General features: G+C 38.3%; 1 protein-coding gene across 1 annotated transcript; it reads left to right on the top strand.

The window, feature by feature from the left end:
• Nucleotides 1–1,357: 1,357 nt before the first annotated feature.
• LOC103044279 (LIM and senescent cell antigen-like-containing domain protein 1) lies at nucleotides 1,358–17,482 on the top strand. The gene is made up of 11 exons (XM_049485100.1): nucleotides 1,358–1,683; nucleotides 4,409–4,568; nucleotides 5,942–6,008; nucleotides 6,193–6,313; nucleotides 7,553–7,702; nucleotides 8,884–9,034; nucleotides 9,829–9,921; nucleotides 11,364–11,412; nucleotides 14,150–14,225; nucleotides 14,776–14,930; nucleotides 15,020–17,482. The coding sequence occupies exons 1-10, from the start codon at nucleotides 1,511–1,513 to the stop codon at nucleotides 14,912–14,914; spliced, it is 1,179 nt and encodes a 392-aa protein (XP_049341057.1). The 5' UTR covers nucleotides 1,358–1,510; the 3' UTR covers nucleotides 14,915–14,930; nucleotides 15,020–17,482.
• The last annotated feature ends 288 nt before the right edge of the window (nucleotides 17,483–17,770 follow it).

Here is a 17,770-nt window from a genome sequence, read left to right as displayed (position 1 = left end):
CTATACGTTTCCACAATTTGAAAGTTATCATAATTTTAATTTGGCCCGGATTCAATGCAAAATTGTTTTTTAATAGCTGAGACTGTTACAGACCAGAATCAGTCAACACTGCATTGGATTGAATTCCAATTTTTTATTTGAAATATGAGTATAATATTTTAATAGTTTTTTTTTTCTCATTTGTCTCTTTCCACCCAATCTTACTAAGTAATGCCTCTGAAAAACTAAATAAATGCTAATGCTGACTGGCACTGCTGTGGGCTTCTGTGCTCGCATTCTCTGTTGCTTTGCCAGAGATGGATCTCATGACCTCCTGGTGAGAGGGCGTTTAGTGGGTTACTGGTACGTAGAGATTAGCTGATTCAGTTTCCTAAATCTGTGGAGCTTCGGTCGTATTACGTTTTGGTTTTATTATCCTTATTTACAGATAATCATTAAAGTATTCAAAGAGATGAAAACCACTTTAAGATAAGAACAGATAGTGAGCATTAGCATTATGCTCAGTGGTTCTTAGTGCTGGTTCTGGGGGAGCGTTCCCCCACGAGCTTTATACTAATTACAGCACACCTGATCTAAATAATTAACTAACAAGCTGGGTGTGTTACAGCAACCCTTTATAAAGACTGGAAAGTGGAAACCCAGAATCCATGCTAATGCCAGCAGCTACAATCAGTAGCAATATTCTTATTATGACTCTTATACAATTTTGTAATTCAGAGGATTCAGTAAGGTCCTGAAGAAAAATGTAAGTAAAAACATTTTTTTTTCAGCCAACTCAGAGGAAAGCGCAGCAATTTGGTTCCAATACATCAGTTAGACGCCTAGGAAGTTATGAGGGTAGAGAGTGCCAACTACCCACCCAAAGAAAGCATGGTCAACTGTAGTCTCCGGCTGCTAATGGCTAGCAGCATAAACCAGGATTCGCACCAACGATCCTCAGATCATATTAGACCACTGAGAGCCCTGTCCAAGTTAATAATGATGTCAGCACTGTGATATTTACAGGCCATACAGACTATCTGACCAATGTGCAGCAATAAACATTAAAATGAATTATTTGCTCTAACCAGATGAATATAAAAGGTCCTGAATATAAACATATTGGAAATTGAGACACTAAAGACACACAAGGACAATAAAATTACAATGTATAGAAATGGGTTTTGAACCATTTTATTTAGCACAGAATGTGATTATTCTGACAACTGGAAAATCAGCTTAGACCCGGAGTCCTGCCAGGGGAACAGGATTCTAATGCATGACCAGGAGGTCTGACCCCTGTTACAGTCAGGCTCTTAATTTGAAAGGGTGACCCTACCTTTACCATGAAAAAGAGAGAGGGAGAGGGGGGGGGGAGAGGAAGAGAGAGAAGTGGGTGGGTAGGGGGCCTTTACTGGTCAAAGCACTGTCCCAGTTTGAGATCAAGGACAGAAGTGGTGCTGGTTGGGCTGGTAGATCTACTGTGGGAAATCTGCATAATCTTTTTGTTTGGATCATTTGGACAGAAATCATGGAAGACCAGAACCAGGTGGTAGTTCAGAATGGACAGGCTGTCCGGGTGCATCTAAATGGGGTCCAGCCCAGGCTGGGCAGCATGGAGGCCGACCTGCCCCTCTCCAGCTCCCAGAGGAGGCGCAGTGATGTCAAAGTGTACAAGGAGTTCTGCGACTTCTATGTTCGCAGGTGAGTTCAGCTGCAGGTTGTTTCCCTGTAAATAAAATATGATTATAAATATTCCTGTTTTAAAATAAGAATATGTCTTAACTCTGTTCACACACAGTCCCTGATACACATTGTCACAGTGTGAGGCGGCCTATTATCAGCACACTGTTCCCTTTGGCCACTTTGTATTTTAATTTTTTTCTGTCATGCATGTGTCAAGCTGTGTGCCAGGGTGGACAATAATAGTAAAGAATTATCATTTGATGGAAACATAGTTGAGCTAGAGCTGCAGACACGTTGAATTCTGTTTAGTCAGTATAGAGTCAGTATAGAGTCAATATGAGAAATATTAAGGTAAATAAATGTTATTAGTTGCTGAACATTCAGCAGTAAGTGCTTTCAGTCCCTTGAAAATAAAACAGGTTATCATGTTGATTATGTCAGACGTTCTTTATTTAAAGGGGCGGAGTTATCCTGAGATGACAGGGTGGACGGGAAATGCTTGGAGAGTTTAAAAACTTGCTAAATTATTTGTCAGAACACTTACATTATTACAAAAACATCCTTAACACTTCTTGAAATAGTACAAAATATATATATATATTTTAACCACTTAAAATATTATGTCCCTTAACCAAAAACACCTCCACACACATTACAGAAAGTGTAGAAAATTATATAAAATAAAGATTAATATTCCTCCCAGCAACCCTAAAAGAGAAAGCAGAAGTGTCTTTGATAAGATATATTTGACAGTGTATAAAAATACAGCAGTCTTCCCCTTATCTCGTGTAAATGGTAATCTCAGCTGGGCATGCACTGGGCACACGCACTTTTTATTCTGTTTTTGTCTGACTCTGTGTCCCGGTCTTGATATGTTCTGTATATGTGTAAATGTGTGTACATGTGTGTGAGTGTGGTTCAGGTTCAATTAAAACAAAATGGTAAAAAAAAATACATGATGGGATTTCATTGCACAGTGTACACAGATCCCCTGAAAAAAAATCTATGAGTTTTAAGTAGCTTACCCCTTTTAGTTATTTAATTAGACCAGATAATGGAGACTGCACCTGTTGGAGGTATTTTTGATAAAAACATGTAAAGATGTTTCTCCAAAAGTTTTATTTTCTATATATTAAATTTCTTCTGATATAAAACACTCACCCCTCCTGGGAACCCAAATTTATTTACAGTCCATTTTTAAAAGGGAGGAGAGGCAGCGTTTGTGGAAAGGCAAGGCACGCTATCCTGATATTGACCTGTCTGGATTATGTCTGTGCCAGCTGCACACAACAACATTCCAGACTAATTCTTTCCTTGAGCAGCTCTTGTTTAAGAAATGAGTCATGGTAACGCCACACTTATGTATCAGCTTATGCCAGAAACAGGAGTCACAAAATTAGATATTTAAACAGCTGCTATATGGCAACTGCTCTAGCCTAAAATCACCAGCAACACAATCTCTAACTCAACTCAGACCTTTTATATAATGTAGTGTTTACTTTTACAAATTTCACTTTCAGATCACAGTGTAAATATCTGGTATTACATTTTCGACAAAATAATTGTGGAAGTCTTTATTAGCATATATTATAACTAAAATAAAATACACATATAAAATATGTATGCTTATTGCACTGTTAGCACTCTCCCAGTTAGCACTGTTAGCACTGTTCCAGTTTATCACTGTTAGCACTCTCCCAGTTAGCACAGTCCTAGGTTTGCATTGTTAACACTGTCTCAGGATAACATTTTTAGCACTGTCCTATGTTACCACAGTTAGTACTGTCTTAGGTTAGCACTATCCCGGGTTAGCACTGTCCCAGGTTAGCACTGTTAGCACTGTCCCAGTTTAGCACTGTTAGCACTGTCCCAGATTAGCATTGTTAACACTCTCCCAGGATAAAATTGTTAGCACTATCCCAGGTCAGCACTGTTAGCACTGTCCCAAGTTAGCATTGTTATTATTGTCTCATGTTACCACAGTTAGTACTGTCCCAGTTTAGCATTATCCCAGGTTAGCATTGTTAGCACTGTCCTAGGTTAGCACTGTCCTAGGTTAGCACTGTCCCTGGTTAGCACTGTTAGCACTGCCCTAGGTTAGCATTGTTAACACTGTCCTATGTTACCACTGTTACTACTGTCTCAGGTTAGCACTATCCCGGGTTAGCACTGTCCCAGGTTAGCACTGTTAGCACTGTCCCAGATTAGCATTGTTAACACTGTCCCAGGATAAAATTGTTAGCACTGTCCCAGGTCAGCACTGTTAGCACTGTCCCAAGTTAGCATTGGTATTATTGTCCCGTGTTACCACAGTTAGTACTGTCCCAGTTTTTTGTTTTTTGTTAATACTGTCCTATGTTACCACTGTTAATACTGTCTCAGGTTAGCACTATCCCGGGTTAGCATTGTTAGCACTGTCCTAGGTTAGCACTGTCCCAGGTCAGCACTGTTAGCACTGTCCGAGGTTAGCACTGTCCTAGGTTAGCATTGTTAATACTGTCCCTGATTGATAATCACACATTATGCAGCATTTTACACATTAAACAGCAAATTAGCATCTCCAGAGGAAGAGGTAGTACAGTAGTGTGAGTAGGGTTGATGTAATGCCGCACTAATAGTTAGTATCAATAATAAAATGTATAATATTACTGCTCCACTGCTGCTGATATGCAGGGCACTGGTTGTGTGACTCAAGGCTGTACTATAATTCTGAATTAAAGTGAGTGTATTTGTCTCCCTGCAGTAATATGGCCAGTGCTCTTGCGAATGCTATCTGCGAACTCTGTAAAGCTGGCTTTTCCCCTGCGGAGAAGATTGTGAACAGTAATGGAGAGCTGTATCACGAGCAGTGCTTCGTGTGTGCCCAGTGTTTCCAGCAGTTTCCAGAAGGACTATTTTATGAGGTACGTCTACTGTTTCAAACATTCATTTTAATTAATTTTTCAGGTTTGTTATATATACCTCTATTGAACATAGTATAGTGTATGTTGTATGAAGTTATAAAGTCCTGTTCATCAAACTTCTAAAACTGTAATATGCTAAAAAATCTATGATTACCTAAATAAATTCCACCAAAATAATCCAAGTCTGGTGTAATTTATGGATAAGAATTAAAAAAGTCAAACAAGTGGAAGACTTTATTAGCCTAGCATAAAGTCTGCTGTTTGGTAGAGATAAGCTTTACCTTTCGAGTCCTGAGGCATGAGGCTAGTAGCACCAACCTTGACCTCCCCCCAAAATCCTCCTCACTTCTGTAGGGGAGATCCTCCTGTGGAGGGGGCAACCTAGCACACTGTCTACAATGCTTTCTTCAGGTAGTGGAGGCCTCCTTTGCCTCCAAATCATACTCCACAGGTGTGCCATTAGGAGGTGAAGTCCATATAATGGTACACCTGGCCCAGGGCTTACCTGCTACTATTTTTAGGTCAGATCTTATGTTACGAATGATGAGGGATGAGAGGGTGGACGTAAGTGCAGGAAATAAGATTTACCAAAAAAACAAAACATAAGGCAAACACAGGTAGGTAAACTTAAAACCAGAATAAACAAGACTATCAAACAAGACATGTGGGAACACTAACAAAACAACAAAACAGGGCCATGTGCTTAAAGAGCACATGGGGAAAGGAAACAAATAGGCTAAGGAAAAGACAGGAACTCAGGACAGGAACACGAAAGACAAGAAAGTAAGAAAACAAGACACACAAGGCTAAGATGTGTCAGTTCATTTGGTTTGTCAGTCTTGGCCACTATATGAACTGCATAGCAGTTTTATACCTTGTATAAATTGGTTTTGACTATACAGTATTTACAATATGTTGCCTGGCCCTATTCCACATTAGTACACTGTACTGTTAATCTTCCTCTCAGTCAGGCAAAATTAACAGGACTGCCCACGCTTTCGGCTGCTATGCTTCCTACCACACTGTAAACCACACCATTTGTTTAAACTTTGAGTTAGGTGAACATTTGTGGTTACATATACACTCACATAGAATCTTTGAGTTGAATCAACATAACTGAGTCTCTTGCCATTTGCAGCTTCTTTTTCAGTGGTTTCTGGCAACATTTTTTTGCAAACTGAATGTGTCCCCCACTTTCTCACACTCACTGTCAGTGTTTAGTCATTCCCCTTACAGTCCAAAGATGGCACATTAAAGGCAAATTGGGTACTGGTTGAAACTGCCTCCTAGGTGTGAGTGTGTGAGTCCAGACAAGGAGTCCAGTTAAGAGCAATCTATAAATGTTGTATCTGATCTATTTTTTTTTCTTTCAGTTTGAGGGCAGAAAGTACTGTGAGCATGATTTTCAGATGCTGTTCGCCCCCTGCTGTAATCAGTGCGGTGAGTATTCTGGATTACATATTTTTTTAAAATAGGAATGTTATGGTTTAGTAATACATTTTCTGCCATGGGGGCACCTGGGGGCCCCCTTTGAGTCCTCTGGTGTTATGTGCTTGTGTATTCTCCAGTCTGTGTGTGTTTCTACTCTGTATTTTTGATTATATACTGTGTTTTTTTTTCTAAGGGGAGTTTATAATCGGCCGGGTGATTAAGGCCATGAATAACAGTTGGCATCCGGACTGTTTCTGCTGTGATATCTGCCAGGCCGTTCTGGCTGACATTGGTTTTGCGAAGAATGCAGGCAGGTGAGTTAATCCTGGACCAGGCTGAGTTTCCTCAGGGCATTGTGACACTGAGCACCCTCTCTCCCAGTTTAGCTGAAATGAACACCAGCATGTTTTTAGAGTAATATGGACAGCAGTAACACACAGACATACCAGCATATTTTTGGGCTGCTAGTTAGTAACATGTTCTGCATATGACCTCACAGGCCCAAGCATACACACACTAATTACAGTTAAATAAGACACTGGAATATACAAGTTTGATAAATACCTGTAAATAAGCAAAAAAGGCAGTCAGGCCCCCTGCTACTTCAGTCCAGTAGAGCAGACCAGTTTGAATTTTAATATATTTATGTCCATCTGAACCCAGAACATCATAAGAACAATAAGGATGTGTGAAATTATTGATGACCTATTGATTTTTTAAAACACATTATCAGATTTTTAATTATTAGTTTAAGTGTAAAGATTGGTGTCAGAAGTGATAATAGTGTTGTACTCTGTTTTTATATCCCACTTCTCTGATGGAATAAAGAGTTATTTTATTTAGGTTTTATAAATATGATAGTGTGTTTAATACTATGACAGATTTCCCCCAAAAATGATTTGAGCAATCTCAATGTCTTGTTAATATTAATAAAATCACCTTGATTACAGTTTCGCTAAATATATGGAGTAATCTCTGTATCATAACACGAGTCAAGTTTTTGTTTACAGCGCTTTTAATAAAAAGAGCTAGTTCCTGAACTCAAAAACAGAGCTCTTATTACTATCATTTAAAGCATTTGTTTGAAAATTCTGGCACTGACCACTGACAATAAAGTTAGGACACCCTATGCTGGACTTCCCTTTGGCTGAGTTTTTCCCACTTATTCTCTCATCTGTGTGATGTTTAAGGAATATCTTGTATACACACAATCACAAAATCTTAGTAGGACTAAGACCTAAGCCATCCCAGAACTACAGCAAAAAAGTATTTTAAGTCATTTCTCAGTAAATTTACTTACGTTTTTTAGTTATTGTTATTTTGCATAGTCCACCTCTGCTTTAACTTAAATACTTATACAGATAATATGAAATATTCTATAAGCACACGCTGTCATAGTGAATAATTCACAGTCCTATTGCAGCTGTTTTTATTAGCACCACTTTTCTGTTCTTTCGTCACCCTGTTTATCTTTTCTTGAAGTAGGGATTGTATAATGCCATTTAAAAAAAAAAAAAAAATTGTCTGCACATAATTTGATTTTACCTTGCCAGACATTTGTGCCGCCCATGCCACATCCGTGAGAGAGCGTGCAGCCTTGGGAAGTACGTATGTCAGAAGTGTCATGCCATGATTGAAGAACAGCCATTGATGTTCAGGAATGATCCCTACCACCCTGACCACTTCAACTGCAGCAACTGCGGGTGAGTGCCAGCACACAACACTCATGTGCATGTGCATGTGTCAGTTATGTCCACCTGCCAGCATCCAATTTCGGTAAACAGGGGTTAATCTACAGTTACAGTAGATGCATGAATCACCAGCACCATATTCTGCTGTACCCATACTGCTGCGGGACATGCCTGCGCACCAAGTGGAGGATTTCAGCACAACACCACTTCTTTTTTTTCTTCTATTGTTTAATGGAAGATGAAAGCCTGACTGAACTCCCTGTAATTGGTCTGAATAAAGTTTGAACCATCCAAAAAAAAGTGTTTACACTGCAAACCAACCAGATCATGGATCAGCTGATCCAGAACAAGACCAGCGCTTTTGGTCAGGTGTTTTGAAGGACTTTTTATATCTGCTATTTTGGTTCTGACCCAAACTGAAAATGCAGGTGTGAAAGCAGCCCAACTCTGTGTTCAAACTGGCAGGTGGTGAGATGCTTGCATCACCTCAAGTTTGTCTCTTGTGAGTCTGTTGGAGGCAGCTTGAGCTGTTGTGTGTTGGTCTTTATCCATATGGCCGGATAGCATGGTGACTAAGAAGCTATCCATCAAGCCATTCACCACTATTATCCACGCTTCAAGTTTTTTCCAAATTGTCTGTGTATTATTGCAAAGATGCATCATATAAACAGGAAAAGCTGAATCAGTGGCTATAAACTTCTCTGTTATATTCAGTATTACACTGCTAAGGATATCATATTGCCACTTGTCGCCAAATCACGGCTACAAATCACCTTTGCCTACAGAAAATGACCAGTCACCTGTAGTTCAGTCGCCTGCCAGTCACATACATCCATTTTTTTAGCTGGTATTTATGTTTCTATGTGTGGATATTAGTGGGGTATCACAACCATATTTATTATAGCTTTGTGTGAGTGTGTTTGTGTGAGAGTCTTTACTTCAGAGTTAAAATGTGTGGCATAGAACCCTTATACCTGCCACATTCACTGCTCACCTTTCTCCCAACACGCCTAATCCAACCAATCAGATCAAGGGGGTGTTAAAACAGGAAAAGCCATAAAATGAGCAGGGCAGGGCAGGGTGGCACCAGTACCAGAGTTTAGAAACAATGCCAAGAACCATCTGAAGAACCTTTAACCTGATTAGTCTTGGGGTGTTCTGTTCATGGTTAAGGGAAAGTGTTGTGTCCACAGGAAGGAGCTGACCGCTGACGCTAAAGAGCTAAAGAACGAGCTGTACTGCCTGCCGTGCCACGACAAAATGGGTGTGCCAATCTGCGGTGCCTGCAGGCGGCCAATAGAGGGCAGAGTGGTGAACGCCATGGGCAAGCAGTGGCACGTGGAGGTAAATCACACAGAACTGCTGATGTAGTATTTGCTGACCACTGACTGTATTTCTCGCATTATAAGGTGCACTTAAGATCCTTTCATTTTCTCAAAAATCGTCAGTGCGCCTTTTAAACTGGTTGAATTGTTGTAGTTCCTTATCCTTATGTATGAATTTTACCAGTCAGTTTGTAAAGAACCACAAGCAATTAGCGGCTAATGCTAATACTCCTACCTTGTGCTGGAGAAATCTGGAAATCTAAGCTTACTGTAAATAAACAGAAGTGCTTTACTCACCCAAATCCTGTGTAGATTAACATCCAGCACTTGTTTGACTTTTTTTTTATGAATTAAAGTTTTGTTTACTTAGCTTAGCTTGACTGAATTTAGTTACACCCAAGCAACCCAACAGTATTATGTTTATCATTTCTGTAGGTTTGTCAGCTGTTGACAAATTGAACTCTTGGACCAATTCCCATTTCTCATTTGTACCCTAACGCTTGTTTCAAATGTCACACTCCCCCTGAAACAGAATTAAAAATGTAAGTGGTTGAACTCCTCTCCCTAAAAAATGGGACAGCCCTTTAAGCCCTTTAAGGGTAAAGCCTGCCAAACCAGTTCCCTATCAGGAAGAGAGACAGGTGAGATAAACAGTCAAATAGTGCACGTCTGCTGAGTATCTGTTTAGAAGCTACAGTACACAACCCAAACAGCAAGACCTATCACACCTGTCACAAAATATTTTTTAAATAAATGAACATATGCCAGAGTATGCATTAATGCATGAATGTGTGCCTGTGTGTGTGTATACAGCATTTTGTCTGTGCCAAATGTGAGAAGCCATTCCTGGGTCATCGGCATTATGAGCGGAAGAGCCAGGCTTACTGTGAGACGCATTATAACCAGGTACAGTTAACTTTACCTGTGTAAAATTTATAACTGTAAAAGCTCTTACATATATACATTTAGGTATATTTAAATATACACTCAAATGATCAGGGTTGCATTTCCCAAAAGCGATCAATCTTTATGACACAGGACGTGAGAAAAGAACAAACCAGTACAGCAAGCGTTTCCCAAAGAACTTCACAAAGCGGAACTTAACAAATGAGATTAAAGAACATTTTTGTTGACTCCTCCACCGAAACATTGCGCTTAATTGAACCACAAACATTGATTCAACTCTGACAAATGTCCAGTATTTATTCACTATTATGCCTGAAAAAATAGAAATGTGTTGTAATCAATATCAATATACATATTCTGAAATTTGAATAGCAAACTGTTATTTATATTTAAAGGTATATTTTTTTAGTAAAATGAACATTGTTGTTTTATTCTATAAACTACGGACAACATTTCTCCCAAATTCCCCAAAAAAATTGTCATTTAGAGCATTTATTTGCAGAAAATAAGAAATGGCTTAAATAACAAAAAAGATGCAGAGCTTAATAACCCTGGTTTTAATCACAGTTTTCATGCATCTTGGCATGTTCTCCTCCACCAGTCTTACACTCTGCCTTTGGATAACTTTATGCCACTCCTGGTGGAAAAATTCAAGCAGTTCAGTTTGGTTTGATGGTTTGTGATCATCCACCTACCTTTTGATTATATTGCAGAGGTTTTTAATTTGGTAAAATCAAAGAAACTTATCATTTTAAAGTGGTCTCTTATTTATTTCCAAAGATGGATATATAGATAGAATTTTTTTGTTTATGTATGTTGTTTAAATAATATAATATAATATAATATAAAATAATATAATATAATATAATATAATATAATATAATATAATATAATATAATATAATATAATATGGAATCAACCTTGGAAATCATAATTATTATTGATTATATGCCATTTTCTCTCCTAGAATTGGCGGCCTCTGGTGTTTAAGGTGCTGAACTGCAAGCAGAAGCCACTTAAATAACAACAGGGTCGGATTACTAGTTAATTTGCGAAAGAGTTCACATAGTACTTTAGTTATTTAAGGTTTTGGAAAACTCTTTAATTGACAATAATAAGTACAAGTTAACGAGTTTCTTAGCATTATAAAGTTTTGAGAAACGCATGTATATAATTATTATTTATGGTATATCTGCTACTGCTTTTAAAAAGTAGCTTTTGATCTTGAGAACATAAAGAAATGACTATGAATAGATGAACCATGTTTTGAATTTCATTTCACAACATTTTATTTTTTTCCAAAAAAAGTAAAAAATAAATAATAAATAAAATATCTTTATAATTTTGGGCCACACAGTTGAGTTACACTGCTGACTATGAGTGTATGAATGAATGATGGTGTAACAGCAAAAATTAAAGAAGATTTTTTTTTGTCGTTTCAGCTCTTTGGGAATGTGTGTCATCACTGTAATCGAGTTATTGGAGGAGAAGGTAGGACACTTACATATACCGTTCAGTGACAAAGTATTTGCCCCTTATTTGTCCTCATTATTTTGTTCTTTCTTTTTTAATTGTACTTATATTTTTCATATTATCAAACAAACGTTTATATTAGAGAAATATAACTTGAATGAATACAAATAAATATAAATTATAAATGTTTTTGTAACCTTTTCCAGACTGATACAGTAAAGAAAATGATTAAAATTATTTGATTGCTTGGTAATTATTTAATTACATTTAATATTACATAGTAATATATTTTGGCATAATATTTAGATTTTTTGTGTTTACTTTTATAAATTGTGAGGGAGAAGAGGGTCACGCAATAATCAGGCTGATTGATTACACCTGGTTAGTGACTTTATAGGCGCTGCACACTGTTCAGACAGTGCAGGACAGTCTTGATTCGGTTCAGTTCACACTGGTAGCTGTCAGCTTTCCTAGTCTTTGTTTGTTTGAAAGAAAAGGAAAAAGATAAATACCCTTAGTTTCTAACTCAAGCCTCTTTAGGAGTTCTCACTTGAGGCTGCTCTGTTTCCCCCTCTTTTGAGGTACTTCTGTGTTTTCTCCCTCTTTCTCCTCATTTCTAAGTAAAAGAAACAGAAGCTGGTCTCCATAATATACTTATTTACCTGAGTCTTTATTTTTTTTGATACAAATCAAGCGCCTAGGTTTTGATCGCCTTTTTCCTGCAGTTTGTGTTTTGTCTTTGATCTTGTTTTCCTGCCTTTTTCTTTCTTCTTTGTCTAAACTTCTTTGTCTAAACCCCACACTGTCGCAAACACTCCACAACACTCCAAAGAGTGGTTGTTTGCACAAAACCCTTTGACATTGTAAAGGCCAACCCCAGTCACCACTCTTTGCTTTTGTTTTGTGGAGTTTTTATATTTATTTTGTCCACCCTGGTGGAGGTTTCCATTAGAGAGTTAAAATAAACATAGCAACACTCCAGAAATAATTCTCATGCTCTATAAGAATTAAGGCTGCGTTACATAAATAAAATCACTTCTAAGTAAATAGCTTCTCAATCAGCAGTCAGAGTCTGAGAGAGAGAAAGAGAGAGTACAGTAGGTCATGCTGTTCCTCCATCAGCAGCCGGAGTCTGAGAGAGAGAGTACAGTAGGTCATGCTGTTTCTCCATCAGCAGCCGGAGTCTGAGAGAGAGAGAGAAAGTACAGTAGGTCATGCTGTTCCAACATCAGCAACCAGAGTCTGAGAGAGAGTACAGTAGGTCATGCTGTTCCTACGTCAACAGCCGGAGTCTGAGAGAGAGAGTACAGTAGGTCATGCTGTTCCTACGTCAACAGCCAGAGTCTGAGAGAGAGAGTACAGTAGGTCATGCTGTTTCTCCGTCAGCAGCCGGAGTCCGAGAGAGAGAGTACAGTAGGTCATGCTGTTTCTCCATCAGTAGCCGGAGTCAGAGAGAGAGAGTACAGTAGGTCATGCTGTTCCTCCATCAGCAGCCGGAGTCTGAGAGAGAGAGTACAGTAGGTCATGCTGTTCCTAAGTCAGCAGCCGGAGTCTGAGAGAGAGAGTACAGTAGGTCATGCTGTTTCTCCGTCAGCAGCCAGAGTCCGAGAGAGAGAGTACAGTAGGTCATGCTGTTTCTCCATCAGTAGCCGGAGTCAGAGAGAGAGAGTACAGTAGGTCATGCTGTTCCTCCATCAGCAGCTGGAGTCTGAGAGAGAGAGTACAGTAGGTCATGCTGTTTCTCCATCAGTAGCCGGAGTCTGAGAGAGAGAGTACAGTAGGTCATGCTGTTCCTCCATCAGCAGCCGGAGTGTGAGAGAGAGAGTACAGTAGGTCATGCTGTTCCTCCATCAGTAGCTGGAGTCAGAGAGAGAGAGTACAGTAGGTCATGCTGTTCCTCCATCAGCAGCTGGAGTCTGAGAGAGAGAGTACAGTAGGTCATGCTGTTTCTCCATCAGTAGCCGGAGTCTGAGAGAGAGTACAGTAGGTCATGCTGTTTCTCCATCAGCAGCCGGAGTCCAAGAGAGAGAGTACAGTAGGTCATGCTGTTTCTCCATCAGCAGCCGGAGTCCAAGAGAGAGAGTACAGTAGGTCATGCTGTTTCTCCGTCAGCAGCTGAAGTCTAAGAGACAGAGTACAGTAGGTCATGCTGTTTCTCCGTCAACAGCTGAAGTCTAAGAGACAGAGAAAGTACTCCATCAGCAGCCGGAGTCTGAGAGAGAGTGAGGGAGTACTGTAGATGTAGCAGCCGAGTCCAAGAGTGTACAGTAGGTCATGTTGTTTCTCTCTGGGTGGGTACAGTAGGTGGCACTCTCTCCGCTCATCACTCCCATTGTGATCCTGTTCAGTGCAGGTGTCTGTAAGCTGATGTATCAGACCTGGGGATCCGCTGCTTTCCTCCATGATCACAGTGCTGCTGCCTAGTGCTTTTTGTAACATTTTGATTGGCAGCAGAAAAAGACAAAGGTGTGCACTCACATCACCCTCCTATTATCAGAGGCATTCCTAGTAGGGGGTAAATATAAACAGAAATTAGGGCATTGGCCTTCCAAATTGGGGAAAAAAATAATACAATTAGAAATACATGTAAAAAAGACAAAGGTCTTTTTTTTTTTACCCGACTGTAGATAGTCACCTCTTTACCCTCAATCGTTTTTGTTCATATATTTAATATTTAGAGTTGACTGAATGGATATTTCTGCTGCAGGTATACAATAAAAAAATAATAAATCTGATTAATTTCCTGTATTTTCAGTGGTGTCTGCGCTGAATAAGGCATGGTGCATCGGCTGCTTCACCTGCTCCACCTGCAGCACTAAACTCACCCTTAAGTAAGTTCCCTTTAAACCTTGTTTACTGAGGACACTGCGTGTTTAACCCTTTAACATCCTCACCACCATAACTTCATTAAAATTAAGAATTTATTATTTAGTAATTCCTTTTTTCTCAATGACTGTGTAATTACAGTCCTATCACAGTGTCCTTTATTAGTACAGTAGTACCCTCACTCCAGTGTACTTTAAAGATATCCTGATGGAAAGGGAAGTAATGTTAAAGTGGAATCATCAATGTTCCAAACACCTGCAGTGGACTGCACTAGAGTCCACTTAAAAAAATAAACCAAGGTCACTGATTTCAGGAAGACCAGACTGCTTCCTGCTTCATAGCAGTTTTCACATTGCACCAAACTAAACCAAACTCACAAAAATAAGAAAAAAAGAACTACAAGGACCAGTGAAAAAAAGCTAATGTGAAAATACCACTCTTACAGTAGAGAATGTCAGTACTCAGGATGCACAGGTTTACTAGATTAATGAGCATAAATACATGATGTAATTATATCCAATAGAGTGATTTGTGAGTGATTTGGGTTTTTATCAGGGAGAAGTTTGTGGAGCTGGATCTGAAACCGGTGTGTAAACAGTGCTATGAAAGAATGCCGGAGGAGCTGAAGCGCAGACTGGCCAAGCGTGAACACGACTCCAAGGAGCGAAAGAGGAAGATGGGTATCTGTCTGTGATCTTCGCCAGCAGTTGGTTAGTGTTCTGCGTTCTCTTCATTTTTTCACTGTGTTTATCATCTATTACACTTTCAATAATCAAATTTTTCTTTTTTTTTTTTTCAGAAATGTTGCAGTTCTATGAGGAAAGTGCAGAAATTTGATGATGTGTACTGTAGTATTTTCTAGTATTTGTTATAAATATTCAATGATTTTATCCTATATTGTACATAAATACTGAAGTCATCCAGACCAAGAAGGAACACATACTCAATCATATAGTAACTTTAAAGTGTTAAACAAACCCAAAATATTCTGCAATACCCAGATACCCTGGTGGGTTCTTATATGGGGTGCTGTTAACTAACTGTGGTTTCTAAGGCTGGTAACTCTGTTGAACTTATCTTGTGCAACACTGGTAACTCTTGCCCTTCTTTTTTGGGGGATTTTCTGATGAGAGCCAGTTTCATCATTAGGTTTATGATGAATTTTTATAAAGCTGGCTGAGAAAATGCTAAGATGGAAAAAGCTGTCATCTAAGCAAAAGGTGATACTTTGAACATTACCTGGTTTGTTTAATATTTTTGTTTACTAAATAATTCTATATGTGTTTCTTCATAGTTTGAATGACTTTAATATTAATCTTTATTGCAGAACATTTTAAAATAATGAAAAAACACTGAATTTAAGGTGTGTCCAAAATGTCACTGTATGAAATGTACACATGCATTGACAAGTTTTAAACCAGCATACAGTGTTATGCATACAGAGTTGGCACCCCTGATCATTTTCATGATTTCCTTTATAAATCACTGGTTGTTCAGATCGGCAATTTCAGTGAAATATATCAGATGATATTGTAATATCTGACAAGTTTATTGGATTTACAGAAAGTGTTCAATAATTCTGTAAACAGAAAAATTGGGCAGGTGCATACATTTGGGCACCCTTGTTGTTTTATTAATTTAAATACCTTTAGCACTAATTCGTTCTCAAAATAGTTTAAGCTCATTGTCTCTTGACCTACATACACAGGTGAATCTATTTATGAGAAAGGTTTAGGTGGCCAATTGCAAGTTTTTTTTTCTTTTTGCATCTTCTCTAAAGAGTGGAAACATGGAAGCCTCAAAACAAAACTCTAAAATTAGCTGAAAACAAAGATTGTTCAACATCATGGTTTAGAGGAAGGATACAAAAAGCTCAGATCTCAGAGATTTCAGCTGTCAGTTTCCACTGTGAGGATCATAGTGAGGAAATGGAAGACCACAGACACAATTCTAGTTAAGACCCCAAGTGGCGGACCAAGAAAAATCTCAGATAATCAGAGGAGAAGGATGATGAGAACAGTCATAGTCAACCCACAGATCAGCTCCAAAGACCTACAACATCATCTTGCTGCAGATGGAGTCACTGTGCAACATTCAGCTATTTAGAGCACTTTACACAAGGAGTGGCTGTATGGAAGAGTAATTAATGCAGAAGAAGCATTTTCTGAGCACACGCCACAAACAGAGTCACTTGAGGTATGCTAAATCACATTTGGACAAGCCAGCTTCATTTTGGAATAAGGTGCTGTGGACTGATGAATCATGATAATTATCAGGGATGCCCAAACTTTGCAATACCAATGTAACCAGGATTTTAATGTTTTAATATTGTTTGACTTTAATCATAATTTTTAGATTATCTTATAACTTTGTGAAAATTCTAAAAACATTTGGAGATGTGGTTAATCAATTAAAAACAATACAAAACAAAAATCCAAGCCTAACACTGTCCCTAGATCTGTGGTGTGATTACTGTAGCTTTAAGTTAGATTCTCACTGAGTGCATTTACATGCTTTTCATAATACAGATAAAAACTCATCAGACAATAATCAGATTTTTGTTGCAGCCAGACAATAATCTCACAGAATAAGACGTGATAAAAACATTGCGTAAAACATGAACTTCACACTGCAATATGGTCATGAACAGCTAGAAAATGAAGATTATTTAACCTGCAGTTTCAGGGTGTCTCACAAAGTATTTGGTTGGGATCTCACAGGTGCTGTGTTAAACTCGCTTATTTCCACCCTGTTTTCACTCATGCACATCCCAGAATACTCCGGTTAGCCCACTGTAGCATGATTTTTTTCATATTTATTGGGAACAAATATTGTAGCCTGTTGATATATCCATTAAAAAATAACTGCACAATGTTGCACTGAGACAAAAATAAAAAAACCCTGTTTTAGTATGCAAATGAAAATAAACTAGCCACAATAATGACAAAGACATTAAAAGGAAAATTCAATTATCAAAAATATTCTTTGGTGCCTAAAAGCCAATCCATGCCATAGAGGGTATGACTTCATACTCAGTATGAAGTCAGTGTAAACTCAGTTTATATTACTACTTCATTTATACAGCATATTAATTTAGCATATATTGTGGAATGTATTGTTATTGTATTGCTATGAGGTGCACTGATTTGCCTCAGCTTCTCTTTGGATTGTATATGTTATTTGTTTGGAGTTTATTTAGTATTCACTGCCTATTGCTTGAAATGAAAATAATTTAAATAAAATGAATGTATACCAAAAAAAATACTCGAGATTCCTGACATCAGAGTTTCACGCCTCCACTCTGTTCACACCACACCTATTATTAATACCAGTTATAAATTAATAATAAAAAAAGAATACCCTACTTATAATACAATTTGTATAGCCAGTATGTACATATATTTATATCTTTATAAATATCTGCAGTGTTTAAAAAAGCACCAGCAGCACTGCTGCATCTAATCAACTTGTAGCAAAACAAACACCATCACCTCACACACCACTACCATGCATATAGACAGTGTATAGGCTGTATAAAGGACAGTGTGGA

This window comes from Astyanax mexicanus, chromosome 11 (genome assembly GCF_023375975.1).
Source record: "Astyanax mexicanus isolate ESR-SI-001 chromosome 11, AstMex3_surface, whole genome shotgun sequence".
NCBI classification, from domain to species: domain Eukaryota; kingdom Metazoa; phylum Chordata; class Actinopteri; order Characiformes; family Acestrorhamphidae; genus Astyanax; species Astyanax mexicanus.
Note: the sequence above shows the minus strand (reverse complement) of the source record. Positions and strands in the feature narration are given on the sequence as shown.

Bases quoted from the DNA above. Each gene is read 5' to 3' on its own strand.
- LOC103044279 (XM_049485100.1), top strand. From the start codon at position 1,511: ATGGAAGACCAGAACCAGGTGGTAGTTCAGAATGGACAGGCTGTCCGG. The intron at 4,569-5,941 runs GTACGTCTACTG...TTTTTCTTTCAG, and splicing joins CAGAAGGACTATTTTATGAG to TTTGAGGGCAGAAAGTACTG. The intron at 9,922-11,363 runs GTACAGTTAACT...TTGTCGTTTCAG, and splicing joins GTGAGACGCATTATAACCAG to CTCTTTGGGAATGTGTGTCA.